The sequence below is a fragment of the Phascolarctos cinereus genome, unplaced genomic scaffold (assembly GCF_003287225.1).
Source record: "Phascolarctos cinereus isolate Bilbo 61053 unplaced genomic scaffold, phaCin_HiC Scaffold_726;HRSCAF=1367, whole genome shotgun sequence".
Taxonomy (NCBI): domain Eukaryota; kingdom Metazoa; phylum Chordata; class Mammalia; order Diprotodontia; family Phascolarctidae; genus Phascolarctos; species Phascolarctos cinereus.
In genome coordinates, this window is record NW_027556098.1 from 256,865,628 (window position 1) to 256,891,650 (window position 26,023).

At 37.8% G+C, this 26,023-nt stretch overlaps 1 protein-coding gene and 1 pseudogene across 2 annotated transcripts in view; one reads left to right on the forward strand and one right to left on the reverse strand.

Moving 5' to 3' along the window:
- The window catches only part of MTMR6 (myotubularin related protein 6), a 46,578-nt gene extending 42,157 nt beyond the window's left edge, over positions 1-4,421 (forward strand). For both annotated transcript variants that reach the window (XM_020997205.2, XM_020997206.2), the window contains one exon: positions 1,973-4,421. In XM_020997205.2, coding sequence (XP_020852864.1) covers positions 1,973-2,236 — 264 coding nt within the window. In that variant the 3' untranslated portion in view covers positions 2,237-4,421. The remainder of the gene's footprint in view (positions 1-1,972) is intronic.
- Positions 4,422-15,328: 10,907 nt separating this feature from the next.
- LOC110215596 (large ribosomal subunit protein uL29 pseudogene) lies at positions 15,329-15,723 on the reverse strand (annotated as a pseudogene).
- Positions 15,724-26,023: the final 10,300 nt, after the last annotated feature.

Below are 26,023 nucleotides of genomic sequence, written 5' to 3' on the forward strand. Positions count from 1 at the left end.
TGGAGCATATTAACTTTTTTTTTCTTTGCTGCCACATATCACTGTTGAATCATTGAACTTGGTGCCCGTTAAAATCCTAGGATCTTTTTCAGACAGACTACTATCTAACCTTGTCTATCGTGGGACTTGTGAAGGTGATTTTTTTTTTAACCCAAGAATAAGTTATATCTATTCCTATTGAATTTAGTCTTATTGGATTCAGCCCAGTGCTTAGCCTGTCATGATTTTTTTGGATCCTGACTCTCTCATAGAATATATTAACTCTCCCTCACAGCTTTATATTATCTGAAAATTTGATGAGCATGATGTGTCTTTAAGTTGTAGATAAAAATGTTGTACAACACATGTTGAGCTCTGATCCCTTGTGAACTCAACTAGAGACTTTCTACCAAAGTGACACTGAACCATTAATGGCTCCTCTTTAAATCCAGACAGTCAGCCAAGTCTAAATTTATCTGATTATATTATTGTCTAGCCTGCCCTTCTCCATGTTTTCTACAAAATTAGTATATGCTTTGTCAAAAGGTTTGCTGTCAGAATTTTGTCAGGAATCAGTCAAGTTTGTTGGCCTCCAGTTTGGTTTTTGGTTTTTTTGTGGGGGAGGGGGCAGGTTGAGGCAATTGGGGTTAAGTGACTTGCCCAGAGTCACACAGCTAGTATGTGTCAAGTGTCTGATAGGAGACCATATTTGAACTCAGGTCCTCCTGACTCCAAGGCCGGTGTTCTATCCACTACACCTAGCTGCCCCTGTCCTCAAGTTTGCAGACTTTTAAGTCCATCATATGAACATAGCAAACACTAGTAGGAAAGACCATAATTGTATTTTTATATACATTAAGTATAATTTAGATAGGCATATTTATGAAGATTCTCACCTCCGCTTTGTAACATGTCCAGCTTCCTTCAAAGTATGCTTGGGTGTCAGCTCCTACCTTAGGCTTTTTGCTAATCCTTATTGTCTTGCTCTTAAGCTATTTTGTATGGACTTACTCAGTGTATATGTTGTGTCACCCCAGTAGAACATAAGCTCTTTGAGGGGCAAGATTGTTTTGTTTTTGTCTTTGTATTCCTAGTGCCTGGCACTTAGTACATGTTTATTGAGAATTGTGGATTTGGGATAAATATACTGTATTTTGTACCATCAAATATTTGTTGGAATAAGTGTTAGAAATTACCTTTTGTGTTGTAGTTCATAACTAGATTGACTGAAATTAGACCACAACCAATTTTTGTGTTTTCTTTTATTCTTTTTTACATAAGTATCGATCAATAAACAGGTGTTTATTAATTAAGCACTTACTATTTGTCAGACACTGCTAGCTGCTGAGGATACAAATACCAGAATGAAACAGTCTTTACTCTTAAAAAGCTTGTATTCTAACAAGGAAACAAGGACATGTATAATAAATATATAAATAAATATATATGTGTGTGTGTGTGTGTGTGTGTGTGTGTGTGTGTATATATATATATACACACACACACACACACACGTATTTATATATACACACATATGTATTTATATATGTGTAAAGAGACTAAGTAGTTGAGGGCACTAGCAGTTGGAAAAATCAGGAAAATTTTCATAGAGAATATTTTATTATGTAATAAGTATCTTAATTTCTTTGTTGTAAATTTTTTTTCCTCAAAAAATCAGGTATGAGAAATATAAGAATCTACAATGCATAGGTAGAGAGGCATACTTTTCTGGGTAATTGATGTGTATCTGCATTGTATGTGAGGGTAAAATTAAGTGATTTCCTTCATGTCCTGTTCAGCTAAATTGATTTTAAAAAATCTTTAAAACTATAACGTAATGAAAATGTATTTAAACAACTGATATTTGTAACCACTTCTTATTTATTTGAACTTGTTTTTATTAATGTTAATAAAGGTTTTAAATTTAATAATAAATACATAAGCTTAAAAGGCTCTTGGTAACAGTAATTTTTCAAATTTGGATTTGTTTTAGAAAATCAAACACCAGAAAAACAGGCAAAGTGATACAATTCTCACCAAGGAATCTTTGCGCTCTGTCCATCCTGACTCTCCAGCCCTCAAACCTTCCCTGTGTTTTAAGAAGGAGCAGATCCTGTTACCTGTGAATGATGCTATTCGAACTATAGAGGGCAGCAACACAGCAGACAATCGCTATAGTGAATATGCAGAAGAGTTTTCCAAAACTGAACCTGCAGTTGTCAATTTGGAATATGGAGTAGCAAGGATGACCTGTTAATTATCTCAGTGAAATGTATTTCTTTTTGGATGGACTGAAATACAAAAGATGGATTATTGTAAGGAAGGTCTGTGCTGCATGACCAAAAGCTAATTTATCTAATGTTAGGTTTTAGAGTAGAACAGCATGCAAATAGCCCTCTTGAGGGGAGTCAGTCTGATTTCATTTTTGGGAAAGGATGACATTTGTGATAAAAAGACATGAGTAGTATTTGGGAGATATTAATAAAAATGCAATTTGCACTGTAGCTTGAAAATTGATGTTAGTTTATGATGTGTATGTTCATTATAGCTAGATGATCCTATATTCCTATGAACATGAATAATCTTAATTTTAACTGGGGGGAAAAAATCAACAAAATGATCTTTTATTTACTCTGCAACTGAAGTGATACATGTACTTGTCCGCAAAAATAGATTCCTACAGAATTTATCAAATATTAATGTTTAATGCTGAATGAAGTGCCATGTTAAATATTCTGAACAGGGCCTTAATACAAGTTTTTAGCTTTGTCTTTCCCTTTAATTTTTATAGCTAAAACATATACTTTTTTGGAGGAGTGGGGGGCAATGGGAGCCTTGTTTTGTTCTTAAGAAGTTTCATGTGAATATAGAATATTCTAAGAGTCTCATGGTCTGAGCAGTTTAAGAATTACAAATATGTTAAATCTAAAATTAGTAAAATTTGAAGATTCTTCCATTTTTCTTATTTTATATATTACCACGTTAGAGCATTTACCTGTTATAATATGGATTATTGGTTTCACATGCATGTGCCAGGATATTTAAGACTGTGGCTTGTATATATCAATTATTGCATTTCATGAATTATCAGCTTGCTGTGGTGAATTTTCTTCCTTTGGTAACAATGTGTTAGGTATAAAGAGCAAAACAATAAAAACAATGCCCTGTGATACATTTTCTTCTTTAAAGAAATAATGAAAAGCACATTACAGACTTACATTGAAGAAAGGCCTTATCCCTCAATGTTCTGCTGTTCGTAGTTTGTCTCAGCTTCAAGTTAAAACACAGACTTTTAACAACAAAACAAGAGGTACAGGCAGTTTATGTTTTTGCTTAAAAACATGATTTTCAAAAAGTAATTTACTTGGTTATAGGATATTTTTCCTTCTTTTTAATGAGAAGGAAAACAACAGGAAAAGACTTTAATAACAACAGATTTTGAAAGGTTTCTTTGGTAAGTTTTATAAGGACTCATTCATAACTAAAATAAAATTCTCCTTTATTCTCCCCTATTCCTAGCCTTTACATGCTTCATATTATCACAGTATGTTTCCCAAGTAGAAGGGAAAAGCAGTTTTCAAAACTTTATTACTAACAAATGGTGGATGTGTAAGCACAAAAGTTAGGATTTGGTTATGGTTCTTACAGTGTGTACGTTGTCATGATGTGGAAAAAATAGTTTAAGTTATCTGTCCACTCTTACAGATTTATTTCACCCCTCCAAGAAAGCAAGATCACATGTAATTGCCAATCTCAGCTAATTAAGATGCTCAACATCGGAGTAACATGAGTGGTACAACTTAAGATTGAGGGGTGTTGGGAAAGCTGTGTAGGAAACCTCATGCTTTCTCCTACTCCTGAATCTGTTTGAGTTTTGACCTTTCAGAAGTATCTCAGTTTTTCAAAAGGAAAAAAGCCTTATTTTTATAGGAGAGTTTATTATGTAATCCCTAAATGTCTTTCCAGAGCACATTACATAATAAGAAGAGTACTCCTTTATAAACACTAGCAAAAAATACTACATGTTCAGTTTGTCTGTTAGCAGTCAGTCTCCTCTCCCTTCCAACTCTAAGCATTAGGACAGGGAGCACAGTCATTTTTGTATTATTAACAAAGGGAAACTTTGGTGCCTTGTTAGTTGCTGATTTGGGTATTGAAATCTTCAGTGGCAAATTTCTTGTATTCATTTTACTGGCTTATTATTTTAATCTTTAAACAGACAGTATATACACAAAAAAACCACTTAGCATTCACAGTGTCCTACAAAGTACATGTTGGTAAAAATGAGATTGTGTATATGTCTTGTAAAGTTATCTTTACATTCCATGTGTATGGAAATCATAACATGTATATTATTTCATATATATTATGTAGAATTAATTAAATGTATAGGTTCTATTTTGAAATCTTTTCTTTTTTAATAAAAGTGCCATTCTATGCCATTCCCTTTTCCCCATGTATGTTAACGTAAGAAACAAAAACAGCCAATTAAAGAATCAGGAAGAGCTAGTTCTCTGTTCAGATTCTCTTCACCTTTATTGATCATAATGGTGTACATGGATTTTAGCACTATTGATATTTTTGTTTATTAGTATGTACTTGTTAACAAAAAAATCATTTGAAAATATCCTAAGTAGGCATGCAGATTATTCCTTATTGGAGAGAAAGATTGGAAAAGAAGGAAAGTAATTTGCAGCTGATACAATTCCTAGAAACTGTTGGGTTGTTTTCATGTCGCTTTTTGATGCTGTAAACAGAATTTCATTATATTTATCCTTTTCAGTTTGGGAAGATAAAGTTTGCATGAAACTAGAAATGCAGTTATTCTTATCCAGTGTAAGATCTGATAGTATGTATGTGAAGAAAAACAACAGTAGAGAAAATATCTGTCATCTTTGTCTATGGAGATTTGAAAAGGGGTATCTTGGTAGGGGATGCAAAATAGGGGAAAGATATCAGTAGCTTAGAAAGTGACACAGGGACATGGAGAGTTGATTCTTAGTTGACAGGTTCTGAAAATAGACCATAAAATTGATCTGTAGCCTAATCTTTCAGATAACTAAAAAACTTCCTCTTGGCCTACCAGTTAAATAAGATACATGTAGCATAAAGCAGGGTAGGTTCTTATCAATGGTAATTGTCATCCAAACTGAGGTTTTCTGTTACTCATTCTGTTGTTAGCTATTGAATTGATCCTGTGTTTTGTAAGATAGCTGGCTTTAATATGCCATGATTAGTGAAATAAAATAGAATGGAATCTGTACATACGAAAAATTACATTGCTAGTGATCTATCTCAAGGAAGGTGCCAATTGCATACTTGTGAAAGGGTACTCTCTGTTTTCATATTTGCCTTTTCTTTGGAAAAGAAAACCAGAAATCCCCAGCCAGACCTCTACACTGGTGCAGAATTATTGTGGTTAAGTTCAGAAATATTTCTAAGAAAGTAAATAGTTATCCTTTGGTCAACTACCTTACGTACTCTGGTATGCCTATGATCTTGTTGCCATGAGTGCTCCACTGCTGGTACTGATTACCCCTCTTCTTGCCCTCCATCCTATGTGATTCTTACCTGTTTTTTCCATAAACCTTTGTGGATACCGTTGTAACCCATCTGACATCTTTCACCCTAGCTGCATGACAAGCCTGTCTCATTTCCAGTTACATGTGTGCTTACAAAATTTGTGATGATCACACTCTGAAGACCATAATACATAGTTGGAAGCATCTTTTTTAAAAAAAATTTTTAGGCAATTGGGGTTAAGTGACTTGACCAGGGTCACACAGCTAGTGTTAAGTGTTATGTGTCTGAGGCCAGATTTGAACTCAGGTCCTCCTGACTTCAAGCCCTGGTGCTCTATCCACTGCACCTCCTAGCTGTCCCATTGGATGCAACTTTTAAGAAATTATTTAATTCTACCTTTATCCATTTGTACCTAAATCATCAAGATCAGATGTATTATGAAGAGACAGGATTTACCTGTTAGTAGAAAGAATGAAAGGAACTTGAGTCCTGGATAACACCACTAAATTACTGAGACAGGCAAGTTAACCTCTTTTTTTGTTCCTCAGTTTCCTCAACAGGAGATAAGTTTACGAGTGGGGTATGAGAATAGCTGTGGAAGTATTCGGTAATAAAAGAGGTAATATAAAATAAAAGTATAGCAATATTTGAAGTGATATAGGCTGCTAACATCTTAGCTGTGGAGATGAGATCACTAAATTTTCCAGTTCAAACAGTTTGCCAGTTCCTTTCCTGAACAAGGGGTTCATACCGTTAAAATTTTTATATCCCTTTTGCACCATATCTTAGTTTAAAAATTGCCCGTTATATGTGGGAAGCTCAAATCTTGGAACCTGGGGATTTTATAGTAATTGGTTTATTGTGGGGAATCATAATCAGTGATGTTTAGGGCAGTTCTTTAGGAGGATAGACTTAAAATAGAGGCTAAAGAAGGATGGAAAATAGATATTTGGTATATATCTGCTATTAAGAATCTTATGATGGGAAAGGGAAAAGGAAGGGGGAAAAACCCTGGGAGTCAAAGAAAGGGAAAAGATGCAGTAAGAGAGGGGAGAGCAACATCAAATTAAGGCATGTTTGGTACCAGAACACTGTATTTTCCTTTGTCTTGTTTCCCCTTCTCCCTTACCTTCCTAATTGTCTCTTAAACCTCACGCTCAGTGGGAGGTGACTGAAAGGAAATTGCTGAAGTTTAGGGAGATTATTATCTACCAAGACGGGCTTCTTTGTTCAGCAGCATACTTCTAAACCTGCCTGAGGTGACTGAATGATTGTTACAATGGTTGGAATAACCCTTGATAAATCAGGGCTGTGCATTATATGCTGAACTGGTTTGTAATTTATATTCAAATAGACACTTTAAAATAAGTAGGAATAGTTATCTTGAATGATTCTGTTTCATTCAGTGCTGTTATATGTTATGGACAGAGTTAATATAATTCAGTTGTAGCTTTTGTATAAATATGCTTTTACATAGCATTTCCCCCCCCCATTGTCCAAACTCACTCGTTACCTTTGTGTTCCCTTATAAGACTTCTTCAGGATGACAAAGAGGCATCTATTAGGGGAATTTGTGGGGGAAAATGGAGTTTATTTTAGTGCTTCAAATTTTTTAATCTTACTTTGACACCATTTCTCAGACCACTAGATTGTAAACCAAAGTGTAAGTACTTTCTCACCAAGTCTCTGTTTATATAAGTATATCCTGTCTACAACTATAAAGTTAAATTCCCAAGTAGAGGATCATACTACCTTTGGTCAGTCTTGTTCTTTGCCATCCTATACCTCAGCTCCTTGCTTTCAGATTAGCATGTGGGCCCCCATGTAGGTTTTCTGGTCCTCAAATATATCTTGTTTCAGACACATCTCTGGACCAGACTACACTAAGCCATTTTCAATTTGTTCACATTTATTTGATTCCCCTATTTCTCCATCTGTTCAAATACAATCATCTTTATGGGGCATGTTCATTTGAATCTCATTTGTAGTCACATTGTTTCATCTTGAAATTGGATTACCATACTTTTCATTGAATCTAAAATTTCACTGGGATGGGTACTGCTTCCAGATGATTACAGCTCCTCTGCCTTCTCATTGACAGCCTGCAGCTATTTTCATTATGTTTTATATGTGGGTGTGTATACATACACATACAAAGATAGACTGAAACTACTTTGGCCAGCTAGCTACCTATCTAACAATGTATTTGTTTGAATATATGGTTTTTATCCATTTAATTTTTTTTTAATGTGGCTAGTTAGCTCCTTTTGCGTTGTTGGCTTTCACTGAGGAAGCATGATAGTGTACTAGGACTTTATGCCATGATTATAATGTTGACAAGTAATATTTGGAGAACTTTATCATCATTGGGAGCAGAGATACCTCACTTCACATGATTACTTAGTAGATCTTTGAATTCAACTTGCCTTCTATGTTCAAAGCATTATGCTTGGTGCTGGCGATACAGACAATTGTGGGGGGAAATCCCTGTCCTTAAGGAGCTTTCATTTTACTTGGCAGTGGGACATACATTTAAAAAAAAAATACAATATAATTTTAAGAAAGAGAGAATACTAATAAGTAGAGGTAACAGGAAAGACTGTCCATAGAAGGTGACAGGCACACAAGCTTGGTCTTGAAGCTAGGGATTCCAAAGTATGCATTCCAAGAGTAAGGGAAAGTTAAGAAAGGTAGGGAGATAGGTTGGAATGTCATTTTGGGGGATCAGCAAGTAGACTGATTTGACTGAAACACAGCATATGAAGGGAAGTGGTGTGACGTAAGTTTGGAAAGGTCAGCTGAACCTAACCTGTGAAAGGCTTTAAGTGCCAAAGGAACATCTATTTTATCCTAGAGGGCAATAGTGAGCCATTGAAGCTTCTTGTGCAGAGGAATGATATGGACAGATCTGTGCTTTAACAATTGCTTTGGCAACTGTGTGAGGATGTATTGGCAAAGGGGAAGACTGGAAACAAGGAGTCCATTTAGGGATATTAATGCAATAATCCAGGCAAAAAATAATGAAATAGAAAATAATTGAAATTGATCAGACTTAGTAACTGATTGAATAGAAGGAAGATGAGTGAGAAGGAGGAGCTAAGGATGAATGTGAAGATAGTTGTGAGCTCCACCAAGCATCCTGGAGACCCCTCTCCCCAAACTTGCCACTTCAAAGTAGGCCCCATGATGTTATTGCCACCCTGTTGATTTATTTTGTATGAATATACATATTTGCGATGGATTTTGTTTTCCTTGCCTTCTCAGTGAGTGGAGGAGAGGCATAGAGGAGGGAGAGGATTCAGAATTAAATACAAAATTTGAATTAAGAAATGAGAAAAAAAATGGCTCTGTTAATATGTCAAGCTAGTTTTATTGGAAATAGGTTCTCTGGCTGTCATCCCCTCCATTGTTGGATGCCCCAGATATCAGGGTGTGATGGTGGGTATGGGCCAGAAATATAGCTAAGTAGAGGATGTGACCCAGAGTTGAGAGAGGTGTTCTGTACTATAAAGTACCCCCATTCAACATGACATTGCCAGCAACTGGGACAACATGAAGATTTGGTACATCATGTTTGAGACCTTCAACAAATATTGCCATTCAGTATGTGCTGTCCTTATATGCCTCTGGTTGTACAACTGGTATTGTGACGGACTCCAGTAATGGTGTGACCCACCCTGTGCCCATCTATGAAAGCTATGTCCTTCCCCATTCTCTCTTCTGTGTGGATCTTGCTGGTTCTAATATGGACTACATGAAAATGCTGACCAATAAACTACAGCTTCAGTACCACAACGTACAGGGAAATAGTTCATGACAGCAAGAAGAAGCCATATTAATGTTGCCCTAGACTTTGCACAGGGGATGGTTACTGCTCTCTGAAAAGAAGGACTCTCTCATTCCCTGTTAGTCAGGTTATCACCACTAGCAACTAGAGGTTAATATGCCCAGAAGCTCTCTTCCAACCAGCCATTTTAGGTGTGGAATCTTGTAGTAACTATGAAACTGCCTTCAACTCATTTATAAAGTGACATAAGAATCTGTATGCCAATACTGTATTGTGTGCTGGCACAATCATACATCCAAGTGTCATTAGGATGCAGAAGTAGATTACAGCCCTAGCTCCCAACAAAATGTAAATAAACACCGTTGCCACCCTTGAGCACAAATACTCTGGATTGGAGGTTCCATTCTGACCTCCTTGTATGCCTTCTAGTACATGTGGAAGGTAGCAAGAGTATGACAAATCAGTACCCCCCCACCTCTCCACCCCATTGTCCATCTCCAATTCAATAAACATTTATTAAGCTCTTACTATGTGCCAGGCACTGTACTAAGTACTGGGGATACAATTACTATAAAGACAGTCCTTGTCCTCAAACACAACACAATTGGAGGCAAGAAAGTGGGGGTAGGGCAGTGAGAGATGAGACACCAGGGGGTACCCTGCATGGAGATATCTTGTTCCCATGTAGTTGAAACCAGACAGAACAGCAGATGCAAAATGGCGTGAGATGAGATTCATTCTAGTTTCTGTCTTCTATAAAGGAAGGCATTGGGAGAAGTTTGTACTCCCTTCCCCAGCCTTCCAATCAGAGTGAAGAGGAAGCTGAGGGTGGTTTCAATCAAGGCTTGAATTAGCAGCACAGTGGTGAGATTAGAGGTGATGAGTTTGACCTGGGAAGGGCATCTTATTCTTTGGAGTTAAAGCCAGCAGATGCAGAATGAAGTGAGCCCAAAAGTCCAGTTTCTTCTATAAAGGGAAGGCGCTGGGAAGAGTTTGGTACTATACCTTCCAGCCAGAAGGGAGAGGAGGCTGAAGGAGGTGGTGTTAGTAAAGGCTAAGTTATCTCAAATACTTTCAAGTAAATGATTTAATTTTGTTGTTGTTAAATGGTATAACCAAATTGTCCCTTGCCCAAAGAGATGAGACTGTTAGGCTTCCCTCTCTTCCTCCCTCCCTTCCTTCCAAATTAGAACAGTGAAGTTGATGAGCAGTTTAAGAATGTTGGAGGCAAACATCCCCAAAGTTCTACAGTATGTCTTTAGGACTATGTACATTTGAGTGGGTTTTTTTTAATTGTCAGTTCCTAATATTGTATAATGCATTGTTACAGAGAGTTATTTGCCTTTGAAGGTTGCTGTGCTCTATAAAAGGAGCCAATTATATGAATCTAGTCAAGGGAAGGGGAAAGGAGAGAGGTAATAGTATTGCTTACATGTAAATTTACAGGTAAATTGATGTAATCCTAAAAACACTTTTTAAAACCTTTTTGAACCTTCTGCCTTAATACTATTTCTTTAAAACAAAATTGCCAAAGTTAAAATGACCTCCCTTTCCTCCTTACCTCTTCCCCCTCCCATAAATATGAATGAATTCTTTTTACAGACTCCTGGGGAGTTCAATGAAAGTAGTACTGTTGAGGTTTATGGGTGCTGGGACCCCAAAATCAGAACATGCGGATCCTTCCCAAAAGAATTTGACCCAAGCCTTTCAGCTTAAGACAAGGTTTATTAGAACATCCTTCATATTGGTCAAACTCTTAAGGAGTCTAAATGTTAGTGAGCTATTGGCTAGATTGTAAGAATCTGAGCAGTGGCTAGATTTTAAGAATCTAAGCACCTTAATGGAGACAAGATGGACATTATATACAGAAAGACTGTGGGAGAGATCTAGGAGTGGCCAAGTAGTTTGGGGTGACTGGAGGAGGGGTCTAAGGAAGATCTGAATGGGAGTGGCCAGTAAACTGGGATGAACAGACCACCTGGGACCTGGAGCTCATGGCCAAGGGAGAATGGAGCCTAGCTAGGATTAAGGATGAGAAATGGCCAGGGGTCATAGGGAGGCAACAGAATTGGGAAACTGAGTGTAGCCACAATAAACGGTAGGTTTGAAGGGATTATAGCCTCAGGCGAGCAGCAGAGATTTGGCCGTGTGGCAAAGTCCAGGGTTTTTCCTTTTTGGGGTCTATCTCTATCCTCATCAGTACCAATATTGGAAGGGAGAAGGAGCTTTACCTATAAGTTGACTTAAGATAAAAGTGGACATGTTAATGAGGGAGGAAAGGGTAATTTGGAGGTTTTGCCTTGAAATAATGGTGGTGTCTTCAACAGAAATAGGTAAATTAGTAGTCTGGGTGGGCTTAGCTAGGAAAGAGCAGTTTCCTCTTGGACATGATGACTTTGAGATGCTTATAGGAAATCTAGGTGGGGGTTGTCCACAGGAGAGCGATTAGAGCTTGATTTATAATTTTGAAAGTCATCTGCATAGCCATAGCAATATTTTAACTCCTTGAGTCGTTGAGATCCCCTGAGAGTGTTAGAATAAATGAATGAAAAAGTATTGTTTACTACTACTTTGCAGTTATAATAATGCATTATTATTATTATTATTCACTCTACCTAGTGTTGGGAATACAAATTCAAAAGTGAAGACAGTCCCTGTCCTCAAGGAGTTTGCTTTCTAAAGGGAAGAGTACACACATAGGGAAGAGGTGGCAGGGAGGTCTGAGAGTGGCTTGAAAATTGACTGGCATCCTGCAGGTGGTATGTCAAAGAGACAAACACCTCTCAGCCCTAAGAGTAATTTGTGACTTTCTGCAATCTATGCAATCTATGAAGTAGCCATTTTAACAGGATGTAGCTAATTAAATCTCTAGCCACTGATGTGAGAAAGGAAAGGAGGAGTGTGGAAACAGCTGAGGCTTAAGTGAGGTTCAGCTTTGCCCTTTCCAGAAGGAAGGAGGGAGCAGAAAGGACTGAGTCCTCTCTGCAGTGTCACCCACTGGTGTTACACAGGGATGATGAGGGGAGCCATTGGAGAGGACAGAAGAGAGAACCCAAAACAAGAGTGTGGAGAATATGCTGGACTAGGGGTGAAAGCTGGATGATGACTCAGCAAAGGAAAAAATTATTGGACCAATCTTCATAGCTGCGTTTTTCAGGCTAAGCATCACTTTATTAGTATTTTATCTTTTATACTTGTTATTGCCTCTTGTATTTTTTATACCAGACATTTCCTTCTAACCGCTATTCATGTGCCTTCCATATAACAAAGGAAAACATTTAAACAAGACCAAGCTAATATGATGACCCACATCTGAGAGTATACATATACTGCATTCCACATCCTCTACTAACATTTTTTTATTAATTTATTTTGATTTACCAAGAATCACTTCCATATGCTTTTGAGTTTAAAATGTTTCTCCCCCGTCCTCCCCATCACCCTCCCCATATTCTCTAAAACTAGTGTGGCAGAAGTTTGTGAATAGAAAGGTGACCATTGTTTTTATGAATTAGTTGTCCAGGCGCAGCTAGGTGGCCCAGTGAAGAAAGCATTGGTCCTGGAGTCAAGAGGACCTGAGTTCAAATCCAGCCTCAAACATTTGACATTTACTAGCTGTGTGACCCTGGAAAAGTCACTTAACGCTGATTGCCTCCCACCCCCCCCAGAAAAAAAAGAAATTAGTAGTCTAGCAAGAAATTTGGATAATATTTCTATAGTTCTTTTAAATTTGATGGGGTCCGTTATTCACTAATCTTGTCCTCACTTTACAGGAGAGTTGGGAAGTAAAATGAAAGTATTTTTGGACAGTTCATCTGGTGCTGGTCTGAAGAATGCACTTAAAGCAAACCACTGGTGTGAGAAGTCTGGCAGTGATTATATTCTACTTGAGGAGAAGGATGAAAAATGAAACAAAATGTGGCCCCATTGCCTAGATCCTCCCCCTCATCATTATGCTTTGTAACTCTCCTTGTCCCCCAACAAAACGATCTGAACACAGTACTGATACTTCAGGGCTTCATGATTTCGTCAGCATCTGAGATGCAGAGGTGGAGTGACTTGCCAGTGGTCACCCATACCCTTACCAGATATCAGCATCAAGTACCAAAATCGGTACCTAACCCCAGTTGGGGTCCTACAAGCCCAGCACTCTATCAAATACATCCTCTTGCCTCTATTACATACAGTAGTTACTCTTAAATGTTTGTGGAATGACGGAAACAATGAGGAAAATCACAGGAAATCCCACTATAAGAGCAGCAAGGTCAAGAAACAAGTTTACTAAAGGGAAAAGCTATGTGTGCTTGGGAGGGGCAGAAAGCCTCTGGAGAGGGGAAAACTTGAGGATGCTGGAAAGAGAGGTAATTAAAGAATCAATCAATCAGAGGCAGCTAGGTGGCACGGTGGATAGAGCATTGGCCCTAAAGTCAGGAGTACGTGAGTTCAAATCCGACCTCAGACCAGACACTTGACACTCACTTTCCCTGAACACCACAAAACCCCACAGATTTAACTGAAGATAGGGCTAAATATTTTAGTATTTTTTAGAACTTGGAACTCATTCAAGTTTTTTTTTCTTTCTTTCAATTCCAATATTGATGTGATTTAATAAGAATCTGGGTTTATAATGGAGATTCTTGCAATACTGGGCTAAAAGCTTTTTGCCAATTTGACAAAGGTTCCATTTAGATAACGTCTTTTACTCTTTAGCCAATTTTCTAGGCAGCCAGAGTTCTTTGCCTCTGTTCTAGGAGGCTGGCCAAGTGGATCTTTGCCAAGAGCTTTCTAAAAGTGAACGTAGACAGTATCAATAAATGTTTAATGCATCTTCTCTTTGTTGCTACTAGAGGCCCAATGTTCTTTAAGAGCAAATCTTTCTTGCATACTGTATCATGCAACGTATCTCCATTGCTTCTCCTGTTGAACATTTTAACCCAGTTTCCAACTCTGCAGTGCCTTGGTTTCTGTTTCCTCTTAACCCATCTGTTTCACTTTAAGTCCTTCTGATTTAGTGTTCATTTTCTGGTTCCCAAGGATTTGGATTTGAGCTAATGAAATTTACAACAGTGTTCCTTTCAGGATTTTTAAGTCCAAAGATTTGTTCCGTTCCCGTGTCTTCAAAGAGAAAATAGAAAAGAAAGAAAAAAGAAATGGTAAAGGGGAAGATTTATTTGATTTTGTAGTTTAGAAGCTTCCTTTTCCTGTGAATAGGATGCTTCTTTCAAACATACTTATTCAAATCACTTTTAAAAGTAGATTTTAAAAGAGTGAAATGAGCAGAACCAAGAGAATGCTGTATACAGCAATATTGTTTTAAGAACAACCCTGAGTGACTAAGTCATTTTGACTATTATAAATACCCAAATTAACTGCAAAGAACATAAGAAGGAAAATCCTATCTGTATCTGGAGAAAGAACTGACAAATAGAAGTGTGTGTATAGAATGATTTTGCATGGATATACATATTTATGTCTAATGGTAGCCGTCTCTAGGGTGGGTGAAGGGAAAGGAAGAAAAAAAAAAGAAATTTACATGATAAATTTACTATATATTTAACAAAAATAGCAAGTTGCACATGATAGATTTGCAGTTTCATGTGCAATCATCTTTTTATTATTCTCCTATGTTATAGAAATGCTTGTTTTATTTTGTAAATTAAAAATAGAATAAACAAAATTTTTAAAAAGTAGATTTCTGTCTAAAATGGAACTTGTGAAAATAAGTCTTAATCTCTGCTTGCATGAGTGTTCAGATGGATCTGAGACCTCATTGATGTGGGTACTCCCTTCGAAGATGCAGATTGTAATCCATCCATGCCTCACTATTCTGTGCCACTACTCTTGTTGATCTTTAAAAGAATATAAGCCCATAGAGGGCAAGGACTGTTTTAACCTTTTCTCTGTATTCCTCCGCACTTAGCATAGTGCCTGGCAAATCATAAATGCTTCACAAATGCACGCTGGTGGATTAACTTGCATAACTTGGAAACAAACTTTTTTTTTATAACAATTTGTCTTTTTATTGAGCACCTTAACAAATTATGTCTTAACAGCAAATTTCCGAAGGGGATACAGGCATTCCTTCCTCTGCTGTTTTTTGGTCTTCAGGCTTTCCTCATTCTTATTAAGCCTGAGGCGCGTGGCACGGCTCTTCTTAGGCCGAAGGTCCAGGGGCTTGTATTTCTTGCCCTGCTTATAGAATTTCCTGAGGTTCTCTTTCTGTGTCTGGTTGATGACAGTCAGAACTCGGGCAGTAGATTTTCGAACAACTCGGATCTTAGAAAGCTTGAATGCAGCTCCTCCAGTGACCTTGGCCACTCTCAATTGGGAAAGTTCCACCTTTAAGTCATCTAACTGTTTGAGTAGCTCCTCCTTCTTCTTCCCACGAAGATCCCTGGCCTTGATTTTTGCCATGATCCCAGAACAGCCACACTACCCCCGGCTCCGAGGGGAAAGCGGAAAGGGGGGAAACAGACTTCTAACCTATTTGAAAATCTTCCAAATGAAATTTCCAATGACTTTTGAACATATATTGTTAAAAATATAAAAACAAAGCACCTGCCTATTAGTTTGTAAGAACAGTGACTGACAACAGAGATGATAGAAGTTTACTAGATGAATTTCAAGAAAAACTTTGTAGCATGATTTAGTAACTGAAACCAGCAATACACTTCTTCCGTTTGGATCGCCAAGTCTTAGTGAGATCTCTTGCTCAGGTATGATAGCCAGCAACAGCAAGTATTGAACTCAACTCAACTTAGAACCTGACCTTCAAATCACTGTATCACAAAGTGTTAAGCCAAGATATTAAAAAATAGTGAAGCATATGCAATTGCATTGATCTCCTTAAAAATATCATTATTCACAATATTCTAGTGAGAGCAAAATTTTTTTATCATTAAGAAATAAAACATTTTCAAAATATTTGATCCTTAAAATTTTTGTTTGTATAAGTTTGATAATGTGCATCATTAGTACAATAGTTCACCTATATAATTTATAAATACATACTTATTTGGGTGTGCTAAAATTCTTTTTACTGATGAGGCATGTGACCCCAAAAGTCCCATGTTACCTCTCAACATACATGTTGGTTTTGTTTGAGCAGTTGCTTTGAGTTCTCCCTAGAATTTTTGTTTTTACACTTTCGTCTTCAGCAACAGATGTTGGTGCATAAACTATGATTATTTTTATGGTGATTTTTTTTTTGTAAATGTATATTAGGAGCATTGAAATATGGGAGGACCAAATGTCCAATGAAATGATGTTTCTTGTTGCCCTTGGAGGCATGAAAAAATCAGCTCTGCCTATTCCTTTATTCATCTTTCCAGAAAAAGAGCCTGTAAACCTTTCCTTCATTTAATGGTGACTTCCTTTTGTCTTCTGGTTTCATTTATAGAGAGAGTGTCATAATGAATATGATTCAGTTCCTATAAGTGATCTGTCTACTCCTTGATCACTGGACAAATATTTCACATTTTGAATACCATCAGCAAAGTTAATATTTATAGATGGTCTAAAAACTATGGATTCTGTTTACAAGAGGAAGAGAAAATGGTTTTATGTTAAACAAAAACAAAATTGGGGGAAAAAAACTTTGAAAGAGTTAAGAACTGTTCTCTTCAGTCTTGTAAGACTATTGAATCTCTTTGGGATCTTTTAGCTTCTAGCAATTCTGGCTTTCAGAGAAGATGGACTATGCCAACCTCACTTCAGATCAATGAAAAGAGAAAAGGATGCTGGGAAGAAGCCTACGTGAGAGGAGTTGGCAATCTCCATTGTGCCCCTATCCTTAGGTCCTTAGTGACTGAGACTGGGGAATTTCCCCTTTGGGTGAGATCTGAGACTCTCTTGGTTGAACTGAATTACCTCAATCCCAATGGGAGAGCTCCTTTACTTTGTGTTGTCTGGCATATATTCCCCTGTGTATACTTTCTCCGACTCTTGTTGTGCTATTGACATGGATAAATATTTATTTGGTTGTTTTTTTGTTTGCTTGTTTTGTTTTTGTTTGTTTTGTTTTTTGTTTTGCTTTATTTGCTGTATGTGTGCTCATCATGGAATTGGCATTTGGTGGGAAGGAAGTCAAGCTTTGGATCTAAAGCTTGGGGTCCTCTTTGCCTGTTAAGAAACAGCAATCAGGAGTTTAGCTTGAACCTGAAAACTATGTCCCTCCAGACTAACAAAAATTAAGGAAGCAGATAGATATAATTTTAGCCTGGTACCCCCTCTGCCTGAGGAGAGCAGAATGACCAGCTGCTCTGGAATATCTTGGGACCCTTAAAGAAGGATTGGAAGAAGGGTCACTAGCTGTATATATATATATATATATATATATATATAATATATATATATATATATATATAATATATATATATGTATATTTTAATTTAAATTTTTGCTTTTTAGTGAGGCAATCAGGGTTAAGTGACTTGCCCAGGGTCACACAGCTAGTAAGTGTCAAGTGTCTGAGGCTGGATTTGAACTCAGGTCCACCTGACTCCAAGGCTGGAGCTCTATCCACTGCACCACCTAGCTTCCCCTAGACATATCTGTTCTTACCTCCCTTTGAGCCACATAAGTTGAGGCAGCCTTGCTACGTGTGGGCAGCTGCCTTGTTATACTAGCATGGTGCCTTGGACATAAGAAAGTGCTCAGTAAATTTGTTGAGTTGGGTTTATTATTGAATTGACCTATGTGCTAAGCACCTTACAAATATTATTTCATTTGATTCTCACAATGCCCCTGAGAAGCAGGTGCTATTACCCCCATTTTACAGTCAAAGAAACTGAGGCAAACAGAGGTTAGTGACTTATGCAGGGTCACACTGCTAATAAGCATCTGAGGCCCCAACTTATCTACTTGTTTGTTCTTTTCACTGATTATGGAGCTGGAGGCTGCCCTGTGGGAGCTTCAATGCCACCACACAGAATATTGTTTCCAAGTTATCTGACCTAAGTGTAGTACTTATGAGAGTAGAAAAAGGTTGCAACTTATAAATACCAATGAGAAAATAAGAATGAATAAAGCCAGGGTCGACCTGATCTTTTGAAACAGGAATCCCAGAAGTAGTGTGGTGCTCTTGGAGTATGCTTAGGTTTCCTACATGGTCTTTCAGACGTTGAACAATTCTGCTATGTTAAAACTAATATACAAATCAAACAAGAGCCAAGCAATCATTTTACCTCCTTTCTCAAACAGAAGCAGGAAAGAAAATGCCAACTCTTGTCTTTGTTCAGTATTCTGGATTTACTTTGTGGTTTGAAATGGAACTTGTCAGCCACAGAAGCATAGCATGCTACAGAAGTTTCATAAGGGGAATCTCTAACAACATTTTTCATTATAAACATTCAGAATCACAAAGCAAAACTTTAAAAGGCTATATTGGGGGTCTGCAAAACACTGATAAAATATGAGACTTAGTGGTAGAATTAGGGTTGTGTTAGGAGGAAATGCATGTCTCACCCTCCTCAAATATTTACAGACTTGGCTTTTTTCCAATTCATGAACAGGACAGGAATAGAATTAAAAGGCAAGAATTGAAATCCCTGAGGAAAGTAAAGGTACCCAATAGAAAATACCACATAATAGTGTGTGTTTATGGAGATGTGGATGGGGAGGAGAGGAAGTTTTATACTGTGAAATTAGAATTTGTGAACTAACCAGTACAAGTGTTTGCAGTAGCAAAGTTATATTGGGAATGTGCATCTGTGAGCTTGAGTTTTAAACATTTAATTTCAAATACTGCTTCCCCCAGAAAATAAAAGCACACATACAGAAATATAATTCAGCTTCTGATATAAGGGATAAAAATACATGAGAGCGATTCAGTTCAATATTTCTTATGTGTCTACTGTGTTTAGAGCATTCTGCCAGGTACTAGTAGAGACTTAAAGTTTAGATAAGATACAGTTTTTGCCTTTGGAGGACTTACAGTTTAGTTAGATACATAGATATAGTAGGGGATATTTTGCTTCCACCCAAAGCATTGACCCTATGCCTGGGTTGACCCTTCTGAAAGTGCATGTGCCCACAGAGCTTTTTTTTAGAGAAAAATTAATTTATTTTTAATTTGTGGAATAAAACAAGCATTTCCACAGCATAGTACAATAAAAATAAGATGATTATACATGAAACTGCAAATCCATTATGTACAGCATTCGATTCCTTTTAAATATATAATAAAGTTATCATGTAAATTAATGTTTTTTCTCCCCCCATTGAGATGTCTACCATTAGACACAAATAGGTATATACATGTAAAATTATTCTATACATACTTTTATTTGTCAGTTCTTTCTCTGGATGCAGATAGCATCTTTCTTCATATGTTCTTTATTTTTAATTGGGTATTTATAATAGTCAAAATGTCTTAGTCGCTCAAAGTCATTTTTTTTTAGGCAATTGGGGTTAAGTGACTTGCCCAGGGTCACACAGTTAGTGTTAAGTGTTTGGTCTGAGGGCAGATTTTGAACTCAGATCCTCCTGACTTCAGGGCTGGTGCTCTATCCACTGTGCCACCTAGCTGCCCCAACTCAAAGTCATTTTTTTTTGTCAGAGTCATTTTTAAAACAATATTGCTGTTACTGTATACAATGTTCCCTTGGTTCTGCTCACTTCACTCTTCACTATTTCGTGTCTTTCCATGCCTTTCTAAGATCATTGAGCTCATCATTTCTTAGAGCACAGTAATGTTACATCACAACCACACACCACAACTTGTTCAGCCATTCCCCAATTGATAGGGACCCCTGCCATTATTAGTTCTTTGCCACCACACAAAGAGAGCTTCTATAAATATCTTGTTCACATTCAAAGTTATAATTACTATTTGTGAGTTTCTCTCCATCTTGGAAAAAGCCAAAGAGCCTCTGGGCAGAAGTGACTCAGAACGCTATCCATTCAAAGCTTAGTCAAAGATAGTTTGGAAAATAGGCATAGAATATGGAATAGTTCTCTCTGTCTCTTTCTCTCCTCCCCTCCTTCTTCCCCCCACTCCTTTTCTCCTTTCTGCCTTGGCCTGAAGTCTGAAAAAGATGCAAGTAATTGCCAGCCATGCCAGGAAGCAGTCAGAGCAGTCAGTGGGCAGGATGACAAGTCCCTGCCAGTAACAGAGGGAGGAAAAGTGGCAAGCAAAGAAATGCCTAGAATCCCGAGTCTTTCAATTTGTTCAATGTTGTTTCGTTTTTTTTCAGTTGTGTCCAACTCTTTGTGACCCCATTTGGGGATTTTCTTGGCAGAGATACTGGGGTGCTTTGCTATTTCCTTCTCCAGCTCATTTTACAGATGAGGGACTGAGGTAAAAAGGGTTAAGTGATTTCCCCTTTGTCACACAACTAGTAAGTGTCTGAGGATGCATTTGAACTCAAGTTTTCCTGACTCCAGGCTCGGCATTCTACCCACTGTGCCATCCTCTTTTTCTGTTCTAATTATTTAAATATGGAAATGTCCTTTGTGGCATTCATTAATATAGAATAGAAATACAAAATTCCATAAAAATGTAATTATATATAGTTCTATGCTCATAACCATAGAAAGAAGAAAAAGGGAAAAAAAGGAGAAAAACCAAATGTATTAAAAGAACCATCATGAGAACTAGGAGCCTATGGCTCCTTCTAGTTCCATACAATCCAGGGCCTGATTCTGTGAAGTTTGGATTCAGTCAAGGGACCACACTTGAGGACCTAGAGGGCCTTGAGGCCACAGGTTCCCCACACCTGGGACTCCAGACCCTTTTTTGGTTTGCAGCAAACTGAGGAATTTAAGAATACATTTCAGCTATTTATTGTATGTGTGTGTGTGGGTTTTTTTGGGCAATTGGGGTTAAGTGACTTGCCCAGGGTCACACAGCTAGTGAGTGTCAAGTGTTTGGTTTGAGGCCAGATTTGAACTCAGGTCCTCCTGACTTCAGTGCCTTATCCACTGCGCCATGTAGCTGCCCCTATTTCAGCTATTTAGATACAGGCCTCCTTTTTGTCCATAAGCAAAGACCAGATGAAACCTAAAACTTTAAAGAAACAAAATTTGAGTGATTAGATTTAAACCTCATTCTCAGCCACTCCCATGAAAAGCTAGCAAGTATTCCCTCCTAAAGCCATTCTAGTCACAGACCTTCAGGAGGGTTAATATCAAGGTAATTGAGAGACTAGGGCAGCTAGGTGGCACTGTAGATAGAGATCTAGGTCTGGAGTCAAGAAGACTCATCTTCCTGAGTTCAAACTCTGCCTCAGACACTAGTTGTGTGACCCTGGACAAGTCACTTAAATTTGTTTGCCTCATTTTCCTCATTGGTAAAATGAGCTGGAGAAGCACATGGCTCCAGTTCTCCTGGCCTACCTCTCTATCGCCCACTCCAAGAATCTTTGCCAAGAAAACCCCAAATGGGGTCACAGAGTCAGACGTGATTGGAACGACTGAACAACAATGACAACAACATTATGTTAAGTTCATATACCATGATTTGTTCAGCCACCCTCGCCTCATGGGTACCCATTTAGCTTGCAGTTCTTTACTACGACAAAGAATACTGCTATAAATATTTTTGTGCAAATGAGTCTTTTTCCCTTTTTTTCATCTCTTTCTGGTATAGAACCATAGTGTTATCACTAGGCCAAAGGGTATGCTCAACTTTTTGGTCATAGTTCCAGATGACTTTCCAGAATGGCTGGACCAATTCGCAGCTCCCCCACCAACTAGTGTGCCTGTCTTCTTGAATTCCATCCAAAAGCTGTAATTTTCCTTTTTTGTTGGTTTTTTTTCCATTCTGAGAAGCATGAAGAGGAATCTCAGAACTATTTTAATTTTCATTTATTTAATTAGTAGTGATTTGGAGAATTTTTTCGTATGTTTGCCATGTTTGTTTGGCTAAGTCTATCATACTATGCTTGTGGGCAGCTAGGTGTTATAGTAGATAGAGTGCCAGGAGGAAGACTCATTTTCCCCAGCTGGAATCTGACCTCAGACACTTACTAGCTGTGTGACTCTGGGCAAGTCACTTAATCCTATTTGCGTCAGTTTCCTCATTTGTAAAATGAACTGGAGAAGGAAATGGCAAACCACTCCAGTACTTTTGCCAAGAAGCCCCAAATGGGGTCAAGAAGAGTCAGATACAACTAATCAATTAAATAACAACATTATTATTATTTCCTGATTCCCCAAGTGTTAGTGTTCTCTTCTTTCTCAAATTATGTTTTTATTTGTTTATTTATCATGCCCCACCTCCAGTAGAATGTAAGCTTCTTGAGGGCAGATGTACTCTGTTCTTTTTTCTTTGCATCCCCAAGTCCTAGCACAGTTCCTGTATGTAGTAGGCATTTAAAAAAAATGTCTGTGGAATTTAATTGAATTGCCCAAGGTTGCAGTGGTAAGTGGCAGAGCCAGTATTTGAACCCAGCTCCTTTGACTCAAACCCAATGATTATCCTTCAAAAAGATTAAAGAAAGATTTTTTTCCTTTTTTCTTTTTTTAAAATTTTTTTAAAATTTTTTTCCCGTATGCTTTTGAGTTGAAAATTTTTATCCCTTTTTCTACCCCCCACCCTCCCCAAGATGGTGCACAAGCTGACGTAAGCTTTACATTTACATACCCATTAAACGTATTTTCACATTAGTGAAGTTGTAAGTAAAAATTAAAACCAACAGGAGGAACCATCAGAAAGATGAAACAAAACTCAACAGAAGGTAAAAATAAGTGACAGCGATTCGACTTCCATAGTTATTTCTTTGGATGTGGACAGCATTTTCCATCCCGAGGCCTCTGGAGATGTCTTAGATCCTTGTAATGCTGAGAAGGGTTCAATTTAACATTCTTAGTCATTGCATAACGTGGCTGCTATTGTGTACAAAGTCCTCTTGGTTCTGCTCACTTCACTCAGCATCAGACCATATAAGTCTAAAATCATTTCTTTTTTTCTTTCCTTTTTTTTTTTTTAGCTAGGCAATTAGGGTTCAGTGACTTGCCCAGGGTCACACAGCTAGTAAGTGTTACATGGCTGAGGCCGGATTTGAACTCAGGTCCTCCTGACTTCAGGGCCGGTGCTCTATCCACTGCGCCACCTAGCTGCCCCCAAGAAAGATTTTTATTGATATTTTTTGTTCTTATATCAACTACATTTCCCATTGTACATTTCCCTTAATTTTTCCCAGAGAGCCATCCCTTACTATAAAGAATAAAAAAGGAGAAAAAAATACAGCAAAACTAATCACTATGTCCAAAAAATATGTTACATGTGTTCTCTTTTCTTTCCTTCCATCTTTCCTTCCTTTCTCACTCAGAGTTCATCAGTTCTCTCTCAAGAGGTGGAAAGCATTTTTTTCATCATAAATCCTTTGGAATTGTCTTGGATCATTGCAATGATGAAAGGAGCAAAGTCTTTCACCATTGATCATCATTACAACATTGCTGTTACTGTGCACAATGATCTCCTGGTTCTTCTTACTTCACTTTGCATCTTGCCATGTTTTTCTGAAACCACTCACCTTGTCATTTCCCATAGCACAATAGTACTCCGTCACAATCACATGTCGCAACTTGTTCAGCCATTGCCCAGTTAATGAACATCCCCTTGATTTCCAATTCTTTGCCACAATGAAAAGAGTTGCTATAAACATTTTTATACAAATAGATCCTTTTCCCTTTTTTTTTTCGGATGTCTTTGGGATACAGATCTCATAGTGGTATTGCTGGATCAAAGGGTACGCACATTTTTATAGCCCTTTGGGCCTAATTCCAAATTGTTCTTCAGAATGGTTGGACTAGTTCTTTACTCTACTACCAATTCATTAAGGTCCCAATTTCCTCCCCACCATCTCCTCCAGCATTTGTCATTTTTGATAGACGTGAGGTAGTACCTTAAAGTTATTTTAATTTGCCTTTCTTCTAATCAACAGTGATTTAGAGCATTTCTTCATATGATTATAGATAGTTTTGATTTCTTCATGTTGATGTCTGTGTGTTTATATTGTTTGGCCATTTGTCAATTTGGGAATGGTAGATCCTTATTTCTGAAGTGAAATGGAAGGAGGTGTCTTCTCATATTTCTTCTTTAGCATCAGCCTGGGTGATTATAGTTTTACAACACATTTTCTTTTAATTGATTCGTTGTTCTTTCCATTTACATTTTGCAGCCATTATATATATATTTAATTTTCCTGGTTCTGATAATTCCATTTATATAAAGTTATGTAAGTCTTTCCACACTTCTCTGTATTTATCATTTCAGCAATAATGATATTCCATTATGTTCATGTACCACAATTTGTTTAGCTGTTCCCCAGTGAATGGGCATCTACTTTGTTTCCAATTCCTTGCTATCATTAAAAAAAAAATACTGCTATGAATATTTTGGCTCTAGGCATTATCTCTGGCTGTCCCCTGTGCCTGGAATGATTTCCTTCCCCATCTCTGTCTCCTGACTTCCCTCTCTTTCTTCAAGTCCCCACTAAAATCCCATTTTCTAGAGGAAGCCCTCCCCAAGGCCTCCTAATTCTAGTGCCTTCCCTCTCTTAATCATGTCCTATTTATCCTGCATGTAGCTTTTTTTTGTGGTACACATTTGTTCGCTTGTTGCCTCTCCCTTTTGACTGTGAGCTTCTTGAGGGCAGGGACTGTCTTTTAACTCTTTTCAGATCCCCAGCACTTAGCACAGTGTTTGCCACATAGTAAGTGTTTTCAGTTCAGTCGTTGTTCAGTTGTGTCCCCATTTGGGGTTTTCTTGGCAAAGATACTCGAGTGGTTTGCCATTCCCTTCTCCAGCTCTTTTTTTTACAGATGAGGAATTGAGGCAAACAGGATACAGTGACTTGCCACGGATCACACAATTAATAAGTGTCTGAAGCTGGCTTGCAACTCATGAAGATGAGTCTTCCAAATTCTAAGCACAATGCTCCATCCTACAGAGCCACTTAGCCTCCCTCCCATAAGTACTTAATAAATGTTTATTGACTGAATGACTGGTGTCTGTGGGATCTCCTTGAGGTATGTGCCTCCTAATATTCTTTCTTAGAAGATGTGAATATTTTCAGAGCTGAAAAAGAAAAAAATCCAGAGAAAAACAAATGAACAAAATCTCAATCCAGTGATAAATATAATGTTAGTTCTATGGAAAAATGTCTCATTCTGGAGATTTGGGCTCTGGGATGAAACAGAAAATGTCAACCATGAGGATTTTGGAGGCCCATCTAGCTTCCAGGGGAGACTGTTAACCTCCCTGAGGATATTACTATATCCTCTTCCTAAGACAGAGTTGAAGGATTACCAGACATCAGGAGATGAAGCCACCACCCCAAAGGAGCCAGACTGACCAGGCATCCCTCTGGGAGTAACTGAGTTGTTATCTCTGATCTCAGCCTGACTACCATCTCACCTACTTCTCTGGATTTTCCTGCTCTGACCCAGGCTATAAATAACACACCTCTCTGGTTATTGATGTCAACTTGGCTTGCCATCCAGAACTCTCTCCCTAGCTTGCATGTCTGATGAAGAGTGCTTGCTTCAAAAAAAATATATTTTTTAAAAAATAGTGCCTGCCTTCCTCTGATCCGGTACCTACTTGTCAGACCAAGCTCTGCCTAGCCTAGTCCTCCACTCTGATTTCTCAATGTCAGCACCCACTTACATGAACCAGCTTTTCATTTCTAAAGAAATAGGCTAAGCACCTGGCTTCTTGGCCTAGACTATCCTGGAGGGCCTCCTAGTTTAGAAAGACAGTGTAGCATACTCCAAAGAATACTGGGG